This window comes from Gymnoscopelus microlampas, assembly GCF_963454915.1.
Source record: "Gymnoscopelus microlampas genome assembly, chromosome: 9".
NCBI classification, from domain to species: domain Eukaryota; kingdom Metazoa; phylum Chordata; class Actinopteri; order Myctophiformes; family Myctophidae; genus Gymnoscopelus; species Gymnoscopelus microlampas.
In genome coordinates, this window is record NC_139946.1 from 44,285,438 (window position 1) to 44,307,480 (window position 22,043).

General features: G+C 39.5%; 2 protein-coding genes and 1 long non-coding RNA gene across 3 annotated transcripts; all 3 read left to right on the top strand.

The window, feature by feature from the left end:
* Positions 1-4,634: 4,634 nt before the first annotated feature.
* LOC311051548 (complement factor H-like) lies at positions 4,635-9,287 on the top strand (the record flags this gene model as incomplete). The annotated part of the gene is made up of 5 exons (XM_084066123.1): positions 4,635-4,755; positions 4,915-5,100; positions 7,995-8,100; positions 8,501-8,567; positions 9,270-9,287. The coding sequence occupies exons 1-5, from the start codon at positions 4,686-4,688 to the stop codon at positions 9,285-9,287; spliced, it is 447 nt and encodes a 148-aa protein (XP_083922249.1). The 5' UTR covers positions 4,635-4,685.
* Positions 9,288-9,330: 43 nt separating this feature from the next.
* On the top strand, positions 9,331-10,667 carry LOC311051231. Its single transcript, XR_014601394.1, has 3 exons — positions 9,331-9,452; positions 10,171-10,359; positions 10,504-10,667. It is a non-coding gene; the product is annotated as an uncharacterized lncRNA (long non-coding RNA).
* Positions 10,668-11,011: 344 nt separating this feature from the next.
* LOC311052264 (complement factor H-like) lies at positions 11,012-21,808 on the top strand. The gene is made up of 11 exons (XM_084067150.1): positions 11,012-11,023; positions 11,118-11,282; positions 11,450-11,629; positions 13,229-13,396; positions 14,965-15,138; positions 15,234-15,419; positions 16,883-17,080; positions 17,897-18,079; positions 19,976-20,158; positions 20,367-20,543; positions 21,577-21,808. Exons 2-11 carry the CDS (start codon positions 11,174-11,176, stop codon positions 21,780-21,782), a joined length of 1,764 nt encoding a protein of 587 aa, XP_083923276.1. The 5' UTR covers positions 11,012-11,023; positions 11,118-11,173; the 3' UTR covers positions 21,783-21,808.
* The last annotated feature ends 235 nt before the right edge of the window (positions 21,809-22,043 follow it).

Genomic DNA, 22,043 nt, shown 5'->3' on the forward strand with positions numbered 1-22,043 from the left:
ATTTTTTGGGGGTGTAATTGAGGACAGACAACTCAAATACACCCACCTTGTGTGGAATTAAAAGTAATTTCTCCTAAATAGTAGGTTGTATTGTTAAATTGACATAAGAAGCAAAACTTGAATATCACTCAAAAATATAAAAATGTAAAAGATACAAACAAAACTCAATTATATGAAGGAGGTCATACAGCCTGGTTTATGTTGCTTCCCTTATTCTAGAATGATCAATTACTTAATGCTGTCCATAGAGTATGATCATGAACATACCATAGCTGTTTGCCATGTGACTTACAAACGGCTCATGCATTCATGTCATATTTCTTGTCCTTTATCCACTACAGAACCATGCATAGTGACTGATGAAGATATGAGGCAGAGCAATATTCAATTCAGACATTCAAATGAGAAGAAATTGTATTTGGTACATAACACAGAGCTTGAATTTATGTGTGCAAGTCCAGGCCAGACCAATAACATTAACCTGCGTCAGAGGTGTATTGATGGTGAGATAACACTGCCTTCTTGCCAATAACAAATGTACCCCGCTAGAAATGAAGACAAAGAATTTGCTGCACAAATAAGTAGATTAATAAGTAAAAGTTTTTGCAAATGTTGAAATGATATATGCACTGATTCTCTGGCCCCTCACCTCCAGCAATGTCAATAAAATTGTATCTAATTCTCAATTCAGCCTTTTCATCCGTGTCCAAAATCAAAGAAGAATACCAAAATGAATATGCAATGTTGATAAAGTTTTTCAAGATGTTGGTAATTATTGGTTTAAAAAGCCAAACAAGCCAAATCCTGCACTATTTACACCGGTTTTCAACAGTAGCAATGAAAAAAGACAAAACTATCTGCCTTTTTTCTGATGTTCATCAAAAGAAAAGTATTCTTAGTAAAAAATAGTTATAGAACATTAGGCTATAGAAGAGCTTTCCATGGAATTTCCTCATTCAAACCTTTGGGGTTTGTAGTGTGTGTATCCAATATACTCTCTCTTTAATTTAAAATGTATTTTACAGTTCCCTTTCTATTTGGATGTTGAACCTTTTTTGATGCCACGGAATTTGAAAATCTTGAATCCTTGAAGACAGTGAACAGCAACTAGATCATTTCTATACTTTCTCTGAATGGAGCTTTGTGTTCACTTATTCTATAGATTTACAATATACATCAATACACATGGTTATACATGGTTTAATAAAAAAAATATTTAACAGACAATAATAACATCAAGCCACATGGGCACTTCATCATACAAATAACATGAAGTGGGAACTGTCACTAGTCATGGCATCTTTAATGGCATTTCCGTAAGATAAGATATGATACGATTTTTCTCTTTGGGACCCCAATCTACAATGAATAATTCTAGTGATTATTTTACTCTGAGAGGCCCGGACCGCTGGCGTAGCGGTCCGGGCACCTCGGCTACAATGTAGCCTGACAGCGCGTCGCCCTTGGCTGCGAGTTACTCCCAATCTCAATCTCTCTCTCCCCATTTCCTGTCAGAGTGTCGGGTCCATTTGGTCTCAGAGATACAGACCTGTGAGGGCCCATTTGTAACCCTTGATGGTCCCCGGACCACACGTTGAGAATCAGTGCTCTGAGTAATCTTCAACTGTATGACAGACCCTTCTAATATAAGCCAAAAACATTTTTTTAAGTGAATGATCATCTACAGCAGGGTTTCTCAAATGGGGGTGTGTGATACCTCATATTGGCACGTGGAGGTAGCCTACTACAGGGTATGTGAGAAAGAGACAAATGTAATAATGTATTTGACTGTTTAATGATAAAAGCTTGTGAACCATTGGGCAGCGTTCCCGCTGCACTTTCAAAGCTGCCTGGCCCCCTCTGTGCAAATTGTTAAATACTGAAATTGTATTCATCCACAAGAGACAGACAGACATCTCAGCTAATAATAACGTCCCCTCACTTCAATGAATTTGAACTTTTATGCCACTACAATTATTTGAAAACTTTAGAGACTTTACATTAGAGAAACTTCACAATGCGATGAGACGCATTGTGAGCTTCTAGATCTGCTATTTTCAATAGATCTTTTTCTACATTTTATACATTTGAAAACTTGGGAAATGGGACAGTCTGCATAATGAGTACTTTCAAATGTTGGTACTTTAAGTACATTTTTATACCAATGTTTTTTTTTACTGTTACTCAAGTACATTTTGAAATCTGGACCTTTACTTGTAACAGAGTACTTCTAGCAGTATTGATACTTTTATTTAAGTAGAAAATTAGGGTACTTCCACCACTGTAGGCTACTGTACAGTAGCCTAGTATATGAGAGATTCAAGGCTGCCCGGCCCCTCTGTGAGGGCAAATTGTTAAATACAGAAATTGCATTCACCCACGACAGACAGACAGACACATCTCAGCTAATAATAATGTCCCCTCACTTCAATGAATTTGAATAATACAGTACAGTAATGTCACTTAGATATGGCCATGCATGATGATTGCTACTGCCATTTGTATTGGTAACAATAACCTGTTGACTGAGCTAGATTTACTGTAACTGCATGCTCATAAACTGTATTCTTCTGAGGCAGGATAGACAACGCTTTTAACTGCTGTTTCACAAGGGGGGTTTACCCAGTGCAAGATACCGTGAAAAAACTGTAAATGAAATGACAATATTTTTTAACCACAATGAATTTTAAATGTCCTTGTTGGCAGCCATTTGCTGTCATCTTTTTTAAATGGCCATGAATTATCCATATGAATGAAATGTCCACGTTCAAGTTGCATAATCACACACACACAGCACACAATGTGCAATGACAATAACTTGTACAGATAAACAAAATAACAGGTGACATACCGTGTGCGCCTTCTGCCTAGAATATCCAGGATTTGTAATGTTGTTATCTGTATTTATCTTATTTTATAGAGACTATTGTTTTCATGTCGAAAGAGCTCTTTTCAGTCAACTCTGTACCTCTGTTTGTTCTGACATACCCAAACCTAACAGGTGATTTCAATATCACTGTGATTGGGGTCATATGATGTCTGCCCCTTCAACAGACCACAATGCAAAGAACAGTAGATGGCACTATATCACCATGCATACACCATACAAATACAATATGTCACCCAAAATAAAAACATATTCACAATGTGTTCGACACTGCCAAATAGGCCACAAATAAGTCAAAAAACTTTGATTATTATACCTAATAAGTGTGCTCATGATTGTCATGCACTTGAATCCACATAATGAAAAGGTTATCTCAGAACAATGGCAGTCGAAAGCCCCATGTGTGATGTAAATAGTAAGAGTGGCTTAGTTTACAGAAATATAGAACTAACAACAGGATATGAATAAGCAACTGTCGATCAGATGGCCCGGAGGTTGGTGTGAGGAAAAGGTCATCTGTCTGGATTTGTGGTATTGGTTCCTTTCTGTACTTCTCTAAATCTTTAAGATGCAGGTTGCTAGACGTGCCCTACCGACGATGGCTTGCAGAGAAATGCGGAATCAGATGGCGAGGGGCAGACGAGGAGATAAGACCACCCATTATTGTCTCTGCCAGGCCGAAAGGCATGGCGAGAGAGTGTTTTACCCCCTGTCTGTCCGTCCGTCCGTCCGTCCGTCCGTCCGTCCTGTCCGTCCGCGAGCAGCTAATCTCCGGCACCGTTGGCCTGGTCGCTGCAAAACTGTGCACACACACTCCCTGGATGCCAATGCAAAACCTCTGCCTCAAATTTTTCACATGGGCCTGTTATAGTGCCACCAGGAGGCCGATTTGTGCGAAACCCATTTTTTTATATTACTCCTACAGATTTGATCCAAACGTCATGCAAGAAAGTGATTTAATGGGGAATATCATAAGATTTATTTTTTAAACCTTTTCACCAATATTTTTAGTAACTCTAAAATGATTTGTATCACAAAGAAAAGAAAGCAAGGTATGTTAATAATCGGAGAGGTGCTATTGACATGAACCCATATGAACTCATGTTGTGAAATAACGGCAGGCTCAGCAGTGTAGTTCAACTACGTGAGAAAATGTCTGTGGCACAGAGCTCATTCCTCTGCTTAACAATCAGATGTTGCTTTAATATTCATAACTGTTTCTTATGATGAAGGTTTTTTTGTGTTTATTTTTGAATTAATTCACATTGGGAAAGGGTCGTCTGTCTTACGGGATAAGCAAAAACAGTTCTGTTTGCTTAATTGATTACAGCAAATGATTACCAGAAGAAGAACCTTTACGGGAATACTGTTTAGTCAGTCAAAAATAAACATCAAAATCAGAATGCACGTGATGATGAAATACCTCAGTGATTGCAATTTAATTGTAGAGAAAAATCTCACTGGATAATTAGCAATATTGAATCACACCTGATTTGTGTCTGATTTGCTGTTTTATTATTTTGTTTATTTGGATAATATTTAAAATGTAGTATGAGCCAAAAATAAAGTCCTGTGTGTTGAAACATTCCACTCTCTCAGCCAATCCAAACTGCTGACTTCATCATGGTTCACAACCTCTGTCTGCACCAGTAAGTCATATAAAGCAGTGTGTGGTCACTTCCACCTTTAATCCCTGCCTTGTGGAGGAGGGAATAGGACAGTTTTGTGTAAACCTCTGAGCAATCATTTTCCTTGTAAAGTCCACTGTTCTCACAGTTTAGAGTTTAAACGTGCAAAAATGCGTGTGATAACGCAAAGCTGTCTCCTTTTCATATGGGTGCATACCCTGAACGTAGTGACTGCTGAAGGTAAGACATTTCTCATTTCTAGATCAGAATAAATGTGTTGATTTTTCCCCCTTTTTTTTTTTACTTTTTAACATTTAACAGTCTGTTTTGTCATTAAAACTGTCTAAATGTGTCAACTTGGCACACAATATGATTTTTGTTTCTTTTTTTATTGTTCAGATTGTAAACTTGCAGACTTTTTAAGCGACAGTGTCCGTTATGACGAACATTTTGACACATCTGGTCTGGACGCGTCCTATGCCCCTGGAAAACAAGTCAGAGTGAGTTGTCATGCTGGCTTTGTGGGATTCTTCAAATTAAGGTGCTTGGACAATGGCTGGAATCATGTAGGTTCTAAATGTGAACGTAAGTTACCATCAATTCTGCTATTTGGAAAAAAATATTATGAATAATGACTTGCTGCTTTATCTGTGTCAAATGGAAAACGTGTTGAATCTAGGGTCAGGTGTCATCTTCTGTAGCAATTGTATTGCGATCTATAAAAGGTCAATAGTTATTTATTTCATTTCATCAGCTCTAACCAAAAGCTGCCCCTATCAATACGGAGCAGAACATCTTGCTATCTATGTACAACAATATAGGCTCTGAATCTCTATTTTACACTACATGCTATTGGTTAAAGAGATGATATACTGTAACTGGATGTGAGTACAACATATAGCTCATAGCATGAGTCAGGAATACAAGACACCAACTATTACATTCTAGGTGGTAGTCAGTGACAGTGTTGCATTGCTCATTGCACGCAGTAGCACGGCGTCTGGCCAAAGATTTTTCAGGAGCACGCGTACCAAATGCATCAATTAAAAACAGCCCTTAAGTTCAAACCTCAACAAAGTTTACAAAGACTGCCGAATGTCACACCAGCGTGAATTAACATAGGAATGAGCCGAGATGCATATCAATGATCCATTGTGTCCTCTAGTGTAGGTGTTAAGCGACGTGCACATGACGTCTTTAAAATAGGGTCCCACCAAAGTTGAAGCGGATATTGCAAATAAATAAGCAACAACAACAACAACATAGAAGTAATAACAATAATAATAATAATAATAATAAATGTAATACTAATAATAATAATAATATTAACTCTACCCCTGAGCCACTGCTGCCCATGGCTTAAACTGTAGTTGCTTATTTGGGCTTGCTTCCTAATGTTGTTTAAACCAGTGGTTCTCAAACACTTCCCCCATGGACCCCCAAATTAATATGTATTTGTCTGCAGACCCCCATCTGAAAATGTTTTGTGCCAGGGACCCCCATACAGGATTTGTGTTGTTAAAATGTTTCAAATATTCCAAATGTTTAAACATTTCCTTCAAGATTCTTTTTAAAAAAAAGCAGATCTACAAGCTCACAACGTGTCGCACCGTGACGCGTTGTGAGCTTGTAGATCGGCTGCTTTCAAATAGCCAATGTACATGTTTAAAGGGGCGAAGGGCCTCCTCAGTCAGCCTGGTCAGGTACATGTGGTACTAACAGTTCTGTTAGTACGACAGCCTGCTGCTCCCCCATGATCACGCAAGCCGCTGTCTAACACCACTGGTTCTCAACATGTGGTCTGGGGCCCACTGGTATGCCCACTGGTATTACTACTACTGGGCGGCAGTGGCTATCAGGGGTAGAGTGGCCGGATGGTAACCGCGAGGTCGAACTGGGAACAACGAGGTTCCCAGTTCGTTCCCGGGCTCCCCCAGAGTTAGTGTCGAAGTGTCCTTGAGCAAGACACTGAACCCCTAATTGCTCCCAATGAGCAGGTTGGTGCCTTGCATGGTTTCCTCCGCCATCGGTGTATGAATGAATGGGTGAATGTAATGCACAATCTATGTAAAGCGCTTTGGATAAAAGCGCTATATAAATGCACCATTTACCATTTACCAGGATAATGCAAGTGGCCAACCAAAGATTTTAATGATAATATAACATTAATATAACAAGACATGACTCAGTCATGTATACCAGCATGCAGAACGGACGCTACGCAGCGCGTACTAACTAAGTACATTTACTCAAGTACTTTACTTAAATGTTGTCCTATATATACTCTGTCTCACAGCGATTTGAACCGACGGCAGGCGTGTATAGTAGCCTTAGAGGCGAGAGGCGTGTCTAGTACCATAGCTTGGGAGGACGAGAACGCCCGTTCAGAGTATGGGAAAGTATTCCCATATTTGGCTTAAAGGACAGCCAATGATCGAAAACATGTTGAGAATATGTCGAGAAATGACTAGTGCTGAGTCTCTTTATAGACCCGAATTGCATGCTGGTAAAAAAGAAAACCTTCAAAAGTGAGTTTTCATTGTGATACCGCCAAATGGGGAACTTACCGTTAAATGGGGAACTTAACAGGAAGTGGTGAGATGGGTGGCTCGCGAGCCACTCATCTACACTGTGTCTCTGTCGCCTATGGTGTGTCCATACTTAGGAGCCGTAAGCAGCCACAGTGCGGAGAACAGGGACCAACTCTCGTTGTAATGTATGTCAGTACCTTGGTGAAGGACAAAGGCAGGAGGATGTATTGTATACAAAATTGAGACTGCATACTCAATCAAGCTCCCAGACTATTTAATGAGGTACCACCACTGTGACATGGTGGTGGTACATCCCTCAGATGGAGGACATCCCTCAGACTGAGGAAACACAAACCCCTTCAAATACTCACTGGGCAGGTCTCATGACACACCACCGTATATTGACGAGCACATACAGAGATTATTTCCTTTTTGTTTTTTACACCACAATTGTGAAATTACAGAATCATAAAAGACCATGTGACAGTGTGTTATAAATACATTAAAATGCAAAGCATGCTAAAATCCGAGTATGACTGTGTGTGTGGTGTACGCTGGCCTGATTTGTTGGCAAAGTCCACCCCAGCAATGGGTGAGAGGGTCGCCTCCAAATGTCGCTGTGATTGGTTTGCCCAAAGGCCATCCCATCACTGGGACAGTCTATCATAAAGTAGGGACACACAAGGCGACCGGGGTATTGGGTAGACAGTGGCTCTAAAAAAATATTATTATTTTTTTACCCTATGAAACGTCCACTTTAAGGGTCTTGCTCAAAGGACACTTCAACACGTAGACCAGGGGGAAAACCGGGGACCTTCGGTTTCCCAGGGACCCTCTCTACCGATTCAGCTATGGCCATCCTATTAGACAGATGATCATATTCTTAGGGTTATGTACAAAAATAAAATGTGTTCAAGCTGCACTAACTCATCTGTCTTTTGTTTTCAGCCAAATCATGTGGTCACCCTGGCGATGCTGATTTTGCAGAGTTCAGTCTGGTGAGGGGAGATGACTTTGTCTTTGGGGCAGAAGTTCAGTACACGTGCCAAAACGGGTAGGCTACCACTGATTTGCCCTATTGCTTAATATGCATCTTTCTGTTTCTACATCTCATCATTTACATTGTATTTTATGTGATTTTAACCACTAAAGCCCTAAATTATACTTATGAAAGGTTTACAAGCTCACAACGCATTGCTATGCGGTGAAGTTTCCAATCTGGACAATAAAAAGAGAAACAAATCATATTGTGTGCCAATTTGGCATATTTCTACAGTTTTATAAACGAGCACACAAAACAAACATTTCAAAGATAGCAGATTTACTGTATAGGCTCACAATGCAATTGCATTGCACAATTGCAATGTGTCGTGAGCTTGTAGATCTGCTATTTTTTAAATGCTTGAACATTTTTACCAATAATGGCATTAAGAATGTCTTTGTGTTCACTTCAGTTACCAAATGGTCAGCAGGCTCAGTAGTCGCCGCTGCATGGTACACGGGTGGGATGGTGTCGTGCCAGTCTGTCAAGGTAAGAGCTTATTAGTATGTATTCATCCATTACATCTACTATAGCGTATTTGTCATCAATTTCCATCCAAGGCCAAAGGCAGGGGCCTGGAAACAAACAAAGATACTTGAGGTTCAATGAACCTGACAGACTTGACTCCACAATCCTCCTGATAGGCTCTATGCACAGCAGCCATATTGTGAAGAAATTCACAGGTGTTGCCAATGATACTAACAGAGTCAGGGTGCTGATGTTGTGCACGTTGGCTCACTGGAAACACTCTGCTACACCAGTGGGTCTAAAATTGGGGTTCAGGGACCCTCATGGTTCCTTGAGGGGGTCCCAAATGGCCTCTTACGGGTGTGTAACTCTGAGAGTGTACACTCTCAGAGTTATGGTGGTCGTGGAAATTAAAAAGTCTGAGAACCACTGTGCTACATGAAATGGAACAGAGCCTTCATTAGTATCATTGGTAACACCTGTGAAGGAAGTGATAATATGGCTGCTGTGCATAGAGCCTATTGCTGTCTGCAATGCTTATCTTTTACAGCTATTAACGACTTAAGCTGTCATCGTACAATGGTGTTGCACGGCGAAAATTGCTGCAAGCTTAGATTACAGTATGTTTGAGAATGTTTGAGATTTACAACAAAGTGTTCATTGGTAACGCAAGTTGATGTTTTTCCTTTTTCATTTCATTTGCCACTGTCCAGCCATTCATTGCCCGGTGATAGATGCAAGAAACGACCTTCAAATAATCGGAGACAGGGAGGAGGCAACTTATGGCAGTGTACTTCGGTTTAGTTGCAGGTCACGTGAATTGATTCTGCAAGGATCAGTAGAGATCGACTGTGATGAAAATGGACGTTGGAGTGGCCCAGCTCCATCATGCATTGGTACAGTAGTAGGATATAGTTATTTAGGCCATAGAAATGTCTAAACTTTACTCTCCTTTCCTCTCTTCCTCAACCCAGGCCAGGCTGGCCAAAACGTCCAATTCCTTTTAAATAACACTGAACTTCTGTCACAGTCATACAATTGCACACATTGGCTTTCTACCATAACTATCTAAAATGTTAATTATATTGATTGTAATCAATACTAAAGTACATTTGCATTGTTATTATGTAGTCACAAGCTCTTGTTACTTTTCATTGGTTCAATATTTATATATGGGGGGAAAAAGTAACAAATTACCTTTACTCAAGTACTGTATGTGGTTCAATTTAGAGGTATTTTTACTTTACTGGAGTATTTCCAATTTTCAATACTTTTACTTCTACTCCACTACATCTCAGAGACAAATATTATACTTTTACGCCACTACAATTATTTGAAAACTTTAGTTACTAGTTACTTTGTAGATGTTGTTTGATTATCATTACAAAACATACATTAACCACTTCAGCCCTATATACATTTCGGCCATTTGAAAATAGCTGATCATTTATGTTGGGGAATAAAGTTGCCATAATTAAAACGCCTGTCATTTACATCTGAATGTATAGGCCTACACACTCATAAGTCTTACATACTGTATATTTGAAAAAATACCCAGTATCTCATACTACCATATATACTGTGGATTGATATTTTGTGTGTGTTCGTCAACAGAGGTCACATGTACACCACCACCACAGATTGATAATGGAGAAGTGCTTGGCAATCCCGACGCTGAGTATAAGAAAGATGAAACCCTGAACTTTGAGTGTGAAAGAAAGTTCAAACGTTCTCATCCTGTACCTTCAAAATGTCAAAGAGTAGGTAACAGAGCCGATTGGATTCCTACACCATTGTGTGAACGTGAGTATCTTATTGAGAATGAGTAACTTCAATTATACCTTGTTAAATTGTTGAAGTATGACAAAGAATGATGTTCATCATGGTCCTATTTATTGATTGTAACAAATTAACTTTTAACTTATTTTGATTTTCCAACTATTTCAGCTGTGAGATGTACACTGACTAGAGTCCCAGGAACCAATTATGATGCCAGTCGTTTATTCTCACCTGATGATACAGTAACAGTAACATGTGACAGGGGTTACTCTATTGGTGGTAAAGACACTAAAGTTATTACCTGCCTAGTTACTGGAGAATGGGAATCATCCCCTGTATGTGCAGGTACAGTATACTGAATGACTGTATGTGCTACACAAGGAGCAAAGTAATTGTTGTATGATAGTTTTATGTTATTCTATCTCTCAGGGTTTGATTACTAATATTATAATCTTGGTTTACTTCAAATTATTCCCACTAACATCTAATTCTCTTTCTCATCAAGAAATAACATGTCACAATCCGAGATATGTTGAAACTGGCGTGGGGTGGTTTAGCTATGGCTATGGACGAAATAAGCTGGATGACACTGCATCTTATAGTTGTAGCACAGGCTACAAAGCCAGAGCTGTCAGTAAAACTGCCACCTGCACAAGGGATGGATGGACACCAAAACCCCTGTGTGAAGGTAATGTGATGGTGACACAATCTGTGTGTGAGCTGGCATACAAATATCCAGTTAGTGTGCAGACCTCTTCTTGATACCATTTATTTTCTTACAGAAATTAAATGTAAGAAACCTGATATTCCAAATGCTGAGATTGAGAATCCACTAAAGATGGAATACAAATCAAACCAAAGGGTCAGGTATCGCTGTTTGCAAGATGGAGTTACTCATCAAGCTTCCTGTGAAAGAGATGGTTGGGGTAGGATTCAGAGTTGTGCAGGTAGGGTTTATGGCATACAACAATCTACTGATAGAATGGGTCTATTAGAGTTCTTTTTTATTTACTCTTCGTTAAATTTGGCAAAGTATGGCAAATAATTATGTTCATCATGGTCATTTATTGTAACAAACTAATTCATAACACATTTGATTTTCCAACCATTTCAGGTGTGACATGTACACTGACTGCAGTCCGAGGAACCCGTTATGAACCTACCAAGCGTTCATTCTCACCTGATGAGACAGTAACAGTAACATGTCCCAAGGGTTACTCTATTGGTAGTGAAGGCACTAAAATTATTACCTGCCTAGATACTGGAGAATGGGAATTATCCCCTGCATGTGCAGGTACAGTACTGAATGAGTGTGCTACACAAGGAGCAAAGTAATTGTTCTATGATAGTTTTATTTTATTTTATTCTATCAGGTTTTGAGAACTATTATTATAATCTTGGTTTACTCCAAATTATTCCCACTAACATGTAATTGTCTTTCTCATCAAGAAATAACATTGTTGCCTCGGAAAACAAAGTGTTGATCAAATTCTTGAGAGCAACGTTTAGTTGTAAATGACATTGCGTGTTTGTTTACATGGCTGTCATGTTGGATACAGCACAGAATCAAGCAGCAGCAGAAAATTAAGCAGCAGCAGAGTCTTTGATTTGACAGCGGTCCGTTATAGAGCTCATCGGTCATTATACAGAAATAACACAACGCTGAATTCAGCGATTGACCAATCAGAATCAAGCATTCAACCAAGCCGTGTAATAAATTGTGTAAACATTCTACCATACAGACTGGACAAAATTACGTTTTACTCATTTTAAAAAAGTTACATTGTACCAATTTAAGTATTGTGCCCAAGTATTGTTAAACTGTTAAAAAAACGTTTAAGTAGCATAAGATTAATAGCATTTACAACAACAGCAGGGCCCATTTACAACAGCATTAGCTATGAATAATAATAATAATAATAAAAATAATTTGCATTCGGGTCATGAGATGATATTAGACAGTTGGGCCCTGTTCACAGTAAAATTTGCTGTAAATCCGAATAACGAATGAACGTGTTGTTTTGGTTCTGTGTTCTGTGTTGTGCGAACTATTACTACTACTTCTACGATAACATACTACTAATATGCAACAAGCTGTCCACTCCGTAAATGGATGAGGCTCTTTGAAATACATGGGGAAGTTTCTACCACATTTTTATGCCCTATCTATGGTATGCAGCTCAGGCAGTTTGTTCACCCAAAACAACTGGTTGAGAAGAACAGTTGCAACGTGCTGTGAAATGGGCATGCAGGTGCCATGATATTTCTGAGCCATTTTGGTTAGCTTTTCCACCAAGAGTGGTAACCAGTGAATTCTTGCACTCAGCACAGTTAGTAGTACTAACATGTTCCATCTAGTTCAGGGGTCTTCAACAGGGGGTCCGGGACCCCTAGGGGGTCCTCAGAGCTACTACAGGGGGTCCGCCAAATCTTTGTGTGATAGGATTTAGTTTTTTTACATTAACCATTTGAACCCTAGAATTCCTTTTCTATGGGGAACATTAGCCGAAAATAGCAGATCTACGAGCTCTCAACACCTCGCGCTGCGAGGCGTTGAGAGCTCGTAGATCGGCTATTTTTGGCAAAGAGGCTATAGGTGTAGAGGGAAAAAAGAGCAGACTACTGTAAGTAAAAAAAAAAACTTTAATCTGAAACACAATTGTATACAATATAGAGTAGGGGGTCCCTGCTTCATCTCTCTCTCAGCTAGGGGGTCCTTGGCCAGAAAACGTTGAAGACCCCTGATCTAGTTTGTCCGTGTACACATTTCCATTATCAACGTCGCTGATGCTCTTTGGATGACTCAGGACATTTTATTTCAATGTCTCTTTTTTTCATTATTCAATTTTTGCTGTGCTTCTGCAATTTTTTTTCTCACCTTGAATTCCTCTAGCTATCAGAACTTGTGACCCTAAAGTTGAACATGGATTTGGATTTCAAGATGAAAATCAGACAAAAATGTTCTACACCTGCAATACAAGCCATAAGCGTTTCCACAAAGGCTGGTGGGGAAACACGACATGCAATGACGGGGTGTGGCGTGAAACTCCAAGATGTATTGGTAAGGGATCTTTCATATTTGTTGTTCATTTAAATAAACAGGCTATAAATTCAATCAACGAAAGCTGAAGTACACTTTTGAGGAATTTTTACTTTACTGGAGTATTTCCCATTTTCAATACTTTTACTTATAATCCACTACGTCTCAGAGGCAAATATTGTACTTTTACTCCACTACAATTATTTGAAAACGTTAGTATCTAGTTACTTTGTAGATTTAGATTGTTTATCACAAAACATACATTAACCACTTCAGCCATATATACATTTCTGCCATTTGAAAATAGAGATTTTTTAGCTCATGCTGTGAGCTTGTAGATCTGCTATTTTCAAAACTTTATAGATTTTTAACTTGAATGGGACATTCTGCACAATACTTTTACGTTTGGTACTTTAAGTACATTTTTAACCAACACTTTTTTACTTTTAGTAAAATACCTTACTTTTACTTGTAACAGAGAATTTCTACACTGCAGTATTGATACTTTTAATTAAGTAAAAAAAATGTGAGTACTTTTTCCGCCACGGCAAACCACTGGCGCAACTGCGCCAAACATTGTTTTTTTTCGCTGCCAGTAGGAGAAGTACTTCCACAAAACTTTTTTTTAAAAATGTTTATACTTTTTGAAATATTGAACCTTAATTGTATAATGGAGTAACTGGGGCTGTGATCGCACTGAAACCTTGTCCAATTTTGGAGTCATATGTCATAGCCCTGATATAGACAACTGACATCATAGATGACTGACACAGCCTGGCCCAGTCTGACATCCACATTGCAACCACACCATTATGTGTTTCCCGAGATTTACATAATTCTATTTGTATGGTGTATTAATCATTATTAATGATTCAGTTGACTTCATTTTGTATAATCTTCCATTTCAATTTGTTAGTTTTCATTCCATAGTTCTGTCCAAATGAGTCTTACAGGCTATCACACATAACACTTTCTGTTCATCTTTCTGGTGTGGCTAATGGGGACCAGTGGTGGGAAAAGCACTCAATACTGCAATGTAGAAGTACTCTGTTACAAGTGAAAGTCCGGAAAAAAAGTACAAAAGTATTGGTATCAAAACGTACTTAAAGTATCAAACGTACTAAACTGTTTGAAAATAGCAGATCTCCCAGCTGGCAACACGTCGTGACAGATTGCGACGTGTTGTGTGCTTGTAGATCGGCTATTTACAAATATCCTAGGTATAAAATAGGGCTAAAGTGGTTAATGTAGGATTTATAATGTAATAATATATTTATTTCTGCAAAGTAACTAGTAACTAAAGTGTTCAGATAATTGTAGTGGATTAAAAGTACAATATTTGCCTCTGAGGTGTAGTGGAGTAGAAGTAAAAGTATAGACAATTTGAAATACTCCAGTAAAGTATAAAGTACCTCAGAATTGTACTTTACACCACTGATGGGGACCATAATTAATTAGTATTTCTCTACAGAAACAGGTTTCAAACTTGGTTCCAATTCAAAATACTTTCAAGCTATTTTGATCATATTTGTTGACCTTTTTTCACCATGATATGACAACTTAATCTTATATGTATCTTATCTTTCTAGATAAGAATACATGTGGGGAAATTCCTCAGATTCTTCATGCTAAAATGAGACCTCAAACTGATGACCAACGCATTCCAATTGTTTGTGACAAGGGATACCACTCACCAGACATAAGTGAAATAACTTGTGAGAATGGAGAATGGGACTTGAACGACGCCACAGCAATTTGTAAACGTAAGACATCCACATTAAAACTTCTGATTTCTAATAATATTTTAAATTTTACTGTTGGATAAGTGTGATCTTAAATGTATTTTCATCTCTTGCAGCCGTTAAAAAACGTTGCGGACCACCACCAAAAGTTGAAGACGCAATTGTCATGTCTGATTATCAGAAAGAATACTTGTCTGAAACGAAGGTAATATATAAATGCCGCCTTGAAAAAAAACTGGAAGGGAAGGACAACATTAAATGCAGAAATGGTGAATGGGAGCCAAAACAATTTAATTGTAGAGGTGAGTATTTGCTATTTCAAACAGCATTCAACATTAGGCTTGTTATAGCACATGATGCAATGATTGTTAAGCTTTTGTAAACATGCTGTTTCTGTTGTGTGTCATCATGATGAATATCTGGAAACCGGCCCATGACTTGTTTTTCATAGATCATTGCGTAAGAGCACTGACAAAACTCTGTCCAACACTTTGGTCTCAAACATGATATCTCTTTAAAACTACTGGCTGGGTTTCTGACTGGCCTTTCCTCTAGTTAGCACCACCCTTGGGCCAACATTTTCACTCTGGTCCTAAACAAGATATCCCAAAATCTACAACCTCTAGGGTCCAGTAGTGGGGCAGGCAGATTTGCGTGTGAGGCATAGAGTGGATGGGTGAATTGGCCATTTCTGCAGATCTCATGTGTCTTCTATCCAGCCACGGTGATAACCTTTCCAAAATATAACCATAGAAGAAGAAAATAAACACTTTTTTAAACACTTCCGAGGCGTTTTTATGCAGGAAAGACGCAAGCGTCTGGACGCTAGCGTGCGTGTAAATGATCTGCGGTTGAACCACACGGGTACGCTCTAGCACGTTCTTCGCTCATGCATATCTTGATGTTTGAACCCAGAAGTGACTTAAAAAGTACAATTTCTTCAAGATGAAGCGGTGGATTTAAACACAGCATTATACAAATCGATAAAAGACTTTTGCGATCACACTGTGAGTGTTGTTTTGGAGTTTTTTTTGCTTGTTTGTTTTTTTGCTTTTTACCCCTTATAGTGACTATCTTGAACAAACAATTAGCCACTCGGCTTGGCACAGGGAAACTGTTTTTAACGCATTCAATAATCAAATAGCCAAAACTGCTGGCGGGTGATGTTCCCATTTATTAATAGTATAGCATGAATCACAGCAACGTTTGTTAATGCAAATAAAATAGGACGGTAAAAAACATGTAATCTCAACCCTGTGTGTCCATCCATTAAGCGGCTTGCTGCACCTGTGTCCCGTAATTGTCTCATTACCTGCCGATTACCGCGGCACCCCACCCCTCACGGTGAACCCGCCCTACCTCGCCACTTCATTGTGGGTACTCCACCCTTCTCTTGAAAATACCAAATGTCTGTCACAACACCCCCTCCTGCGTTTCTCCTGTTTCCCCTAAATAGGGCTCTTAATGTAGTTGATGAGGAATACATGAACTGTGAAAATTAATTAAATGCTAATGCCAGAAATCCCTTTGCCATTCCTGCTTCTTCTCTTAACTTGTACTGCATATGTAGAGATTTTGTCAGTTTTTAACTAATATTTTCTCTCCCTCTGTCTCTCTCATACACACACACTCTCCCTCGAGACACAGGACAGTTCCATAGTACATGTGATTTATCCATGCGTTCTGGCTGCTTCTAGACATGCTTTATCTGCATTTGTGTGTACAGATGGTTAACTGTCCTTCCATGTTTGTTTGTGCATTGAAGCTAAGAGCTGCCCCAGGCCCGAACTGGCTGAAGGCAATGACATCACTATCCATGGTCTGCCAGACAACAATGGCCGCATACCTGTTGACCAAAATCTAACATTCAGCTGTGACACCCGTGGGAAAAAACTGAATGGAACGTCAGTGCTGACATGTGGTGAAGACGAAGAGTGGAACCCTCCAATTCCTTCTTGTGAAGGTATAGTCTTCGGATCAATGCAGTGCAGATATTGTAATGGCCAAATGTGCCCGAGTTATCAGTCAAGTGAAGGAACTGTTGATCTGTGGACACTTGTCGATCACTGGTGAAATCATCATATTCAATCAAAAATCTAATTTTACGTTTCAGCCCTGCTAGTGCTGGGGCTCCAAGGATGGCAATGTTGGTCCACTTTGGTCCTGAACAATTAGGTCTAAAAAACTACCCACTGGATTGCCATGGAATTTGCTGTGCACATTCATGCTCCCCATAAGATGAACCCCGTGGTCTTGTTTCTTGCCCTTAGGACAAAATGTCTGTTTGTGATATCTCAAAATCGAATCGGCAGCCAGATTGCTAAGAAACTTACTGTGTGCAAATGTCCAAAACATCTCAAAATATAATGGGCCATTTGTCATGAAAACTGTGTCAAAAAAAAAACGTTGGTCCCAAACGAGATCTCTCAAAATCATCTCTCAAAGATGTTGGAAGAAGCACTAGTGGGGCTTTCAGACTGTGTTGTTGATAAGGAACACAATCTTGAATAACTGTGACAATACATTGAAATGTCAGAAATCTCTTTGAATTGACTGCCTCTTCTTCTCTTAGCTTATATAGATTTATTTCCTCTCGTTTTTACCTAATATATTCTCTCTCTCTCTCTCTCTCTCTCTCTCTCTCTTTCTCTCTCTCTCTACAAGGCAGCTCCATACAGTCCATGTGATTTATCCACGTTTCTAGACATGCTGAGTGTGTATAGCCCTATTTGTATAGCTGGTTCACTGTCTTTCCATGTTTGTTTGTGCGATGTCTTAGATGTGACCTGCCCCCGACCGCCTGCAGATGGAGTGATTGATATTAAACATCAACATGTAAACCACGGCCCTATACTTGAAACTCTAACATTCAGCTGTTCAGCTCCGAAACGACTGAATGGCACATCAGAGCTGAGATGTAATGAAAATGGACAGTGGGACCATGGGTTCCCTTCTTGTGAAGGTACAGTATAGTTTTTTTTTCTATTTCATGCCTGTATTGATAGGATAGTAGCCTGACAGAAAATGGGGAGAGAGATGGGGAGTGACATGCAGCAAAGGTCGTCGGGATCAGGACTCGAACCCGCAACGCGCTGACAGGCTACTTTGGAGCCGAGGTGCCTGGACCGCTACGCCAGCAGCCCAGGCCGGTAGAGTACAGTCTTAGCATTAAAGCAATAGTCAAATGTGCCTGAGTTATCAGGCAATGGTAGGAGGCAGCACATTTGCACTAGGCTCTCCCACTCGTTGATGGTGATCATATTCAATCACAAATCAAATTTCACTTAAATGTTTGCCAAATACTGCATCCCTCTCCAAATTAATGTTGTATAGTCTCACCTGTGGAGTTAAACAATGAATTCTACAGGCCCCATTTAGACAATGTGTATTTTTTTTTATATAATTTCTTTTATCCCATGATTTTGTAACCTTTTTTCACCCGGTGCCAATTATCTAAGTGAGCCTGGGCGCTACACTCCCCCCGCCAGCCTAGGGAGCCCAGAGCCGAGCTCATGCCTCCCTCAATGCGGGAGTTTCCCCGGTAGGACGTAGCGTGTGGAAGGAACACGTTATTCCAACAAGTTCCTTTCCCCTCCATCAGGCGCCCCGGCTGTCATGGGGGACAATGTGTAACTTAAGGTGGCCAAATAGGGTAGAATAAAGTAAGTAGATCGGGAGAGGCTTATTGTCTGTATCAGCCGATATCACAGAAGTCTGTCCGTGTTACAATGCGCTAGACCCCTGGGAAATGAATTGCTGAGGTGGAGCACCACCCCTACCATCAGCTCCCCGTATTTACCGCACGAATTACCGCCCCCCCCCCAAGCCGTGCCACTTATACGCTGAGTTGCCGGTGCCCGAGATCGAACCCATAACCTTGTGGTCCAAAGGTGAGAGCTCTACCCACTGGGATACCCAGACACAATAGGGTTCCTGTGGTTAAGTGCTACTCTATGTATGTGCCCCTGCACCTGGCACATTGTTATTAAAATGACAGATTCAGCAACTGCTGAGGAAATTGATCTGCCAAAGGCAGCATTAAATGATATGATGATATTAGGAGATGCGGGGAAACAAAAGCTCTCCGCTCACCACACCATCAAATAGAACAGAGAAGTGGACCACCCCCAGTGTGCTGGTCTGAATCAATACTTATTATTACCCGATATGTAACTAATATGTATGGCCAAAACATGGAATTAGAAGATTGTTTACATTAAAATGTTTCTTTAGTCTAAAGTTTGATATTACAATAATTACTGCTACTGAAGCAACATCAATTGTTACTGTATGTGTCCATTATTTTAACCACTTGAACCCCAGCTTCCATATTCTGGGGAGAACATTAGCCAAACATAGCTGATCTACAAGCTCACAACACATTGCATTGAGATGTGTTGTGGGCTTGTAGATCGGCTATTGTTGGTGAAGAGATTTGGTGAAGACAGAAAAAATCACCATGTCTAGGGCTTAAACCCAATGTTTCAATGAATAATAGGTATGTCACAGTTATATAAAAGAGAAGATGTGAGATGGAGAGCTTCAGTTACAGTAGTTATGTCTTGGCCACAAGATAAAAGACGTGATGACAAGATCCTGATCTGAAAACAAAAATCCTCTATTGAGCATTGAGCAGACCTTATTCTGCTGTGGTCATGTCTGTCTTGTATCTTGTGTCATACATAACAACTGAACTGCAAGGATGAGAAGAGCTGACCTGGAGTGGTTCGGTTAGATCAGTTAGTCTTGTGGTCATGTCTTATATCTTATAGCTCCAGATCACCTCTTCTCTTCCGTACTGTTCATATACTGTAAATAATTCGTATTTTTTTATTGATGACCATTTCCCCCAAAACAGTTCCTTGTAAAGTTCCAGAACTGCCTACCAATTTGCACATAAGAAACCAACCCCAACCCTCACTATTATGGAAAGGCGACGAGTTACAGTTTCGGTGCTCCGGTAGACTGTATCTTCAAGGGAGTGAACACATCGAATGTCTAGCAGATGGAAACTGGAGTAATAAAGTTCCAATTTGTTCAGGTAAAATCCTTTGTTTTGATATCTGGTCTCATCACTGTTTGTCTGGTTGGAAAACATGTGTGTGTGTGTGTGTGTGTGTGTGTGTGGTGAGTGTGTGCTCAAACCAGGAAGAACTTCACCTAAAGAACATGTATATTGAAAGTGTTTCTTGCTTCACTAAACCCAAGGTAAAAAATTATGTTTTTGAACATATGTCCTCATACTGTAGAAACCAACAAATGTGAAGCACCACCACCTCTTGACAACGGAGACATCAAAGGCACGTCAAGATCCGAGTATAACTACGGTGACACGGTTCAATATGTCTGCCAGAGCTACCACATATTGAAAGGTGGATCTCGTACCTGCCAGGATGGTCAATGGGTTGGAGAAGTGAAATGCCTCAGTAAGTCACTATTCTTTCTTTAAAAATGATGTTGAAATCTGTTGTTACGTTTTGTATGATCAAAGATGCTATTGATTTCAATGAGTCTGCACCCAGCCTAGGGCTGGACTATGAGACTTCAAATCAATATCAACATTATATTTCAAGCTCAATAGGGAAGCTCACAACGCTCACAAGCTCATGACGTGCCGCAATGCGACACTTGTAGATCTGCTATTTTCAAAAAAATGTGTACGCCACAATTGTACAACAGAGTATAATACAGGGTTATGTGGTTAATCAACTTTGTTACGTTTAAGTCGATTATTGGTTCTAAATATTGGTTTTGATATATTTTCGGTTAATTGCCCAGCCCTAACCCAGCCTACATGGAATTAGAAGAACATTTTGGAATAGTTCATGAAGATTGGTTCATGTTGCTGCCTTTACTATAAAACATTTAGTATAACAATGCCTGGAAAAAAAATACATGCACGATGAGACGCCCCATAGTCTAAAGATCATCTGTCATTGAATCATCAATTACTTAAAGGAGCACTTCACCCACTTTCAACCTTATCTTCATATAATCGGTCCTCACTAATGCTGATTAGGACATCTCCAATTCCCGTCTACTCACTCTGCATCTTAGAGGTGGGCTGTGGACAGTTCAAAAACCTGCCTACCGATGACATGATCATCGATTTGGATTCCAAGCGAATTACAAAACTACAGCCTTTCTCTTCCTGGAAAGTTAGTTTTCTAAAATAGAAGCCATCGTTCTTGCATCAATTAAATAAAAAGTTTGACATCTTGTTTGAAATGACCAAACCATATTGATCATTAGTGCGGACCAATTATGTGAAGATACTGTAGGTTGAAAATGGGTGAAGTGGTCCTTTAATTATGTCCATGGAGTGGGATCATGGACCTACCATAGATGCCAATTCATACTGTAATGTCCCAAATGATTTCAAAATGACTATTTACCATGTGATTGTCAAGCAGCTTGTCATGCATTAATGTCATCTCTCTTGTCTTTAATCCGTTACAGAACCCTGCACTGTGAATGAGGAAGTTATGAACCGGAACAATATTTTATTCAGACATTCAAATGAAAAAAAATTGTATTCAGAACATGATACAGGACTTAACTTTAGGTGTAAATACACAGGCCAGACCAGTGACATTAATCTGCGTCAGAAGTGTATTGATGGTGAGATAACACTGCCTTCTTGTTCTTATCCAACTCTAAATTAAGACAAATAAGCATATCGTCTGTGGTGGTCCAAAACTTTTCAGGATTCAAATTAAAAAATAGCGAAAGTAACAGATCTACAAGCTCGGAGCTGCTACTTTTGGCGCTTTTGTGTGACGCTGTAGTATGATCAAGTAATTTACGAAATAACACAAAAGGTTAGAATATGGAGATAAGAGTTTTCTGCCCGACACCAACGAAAATGAATAAGTAAGAATGTGACAAATGATGTTGTAACATTATAAATGGACTCTCTGCAGTGC

Coding starts and splice junctions, on each gene's coding strand:
- LOC311052264 (XM_084067150.1), top strand. CDS start 11,174: ATGGAATACAAATCAAACCAAAGGGTCAGGTATCGCTGTTTGCAAGAT. Junction 15,420..16,882: donor AAAACAATTTAATTGTAGAG/GTGAGTATTTGC, acceptor TGTGCATTGAAG/CTAAGAGCTGCCCCAGGCCC. Junction 17,081..17,896: donor TCCAATTCCTTCTTGTGAAG/GTATAGTCTTCG, acceptor GCGATGTCTTAG/ATGTGACCTGCCCCCGACCG.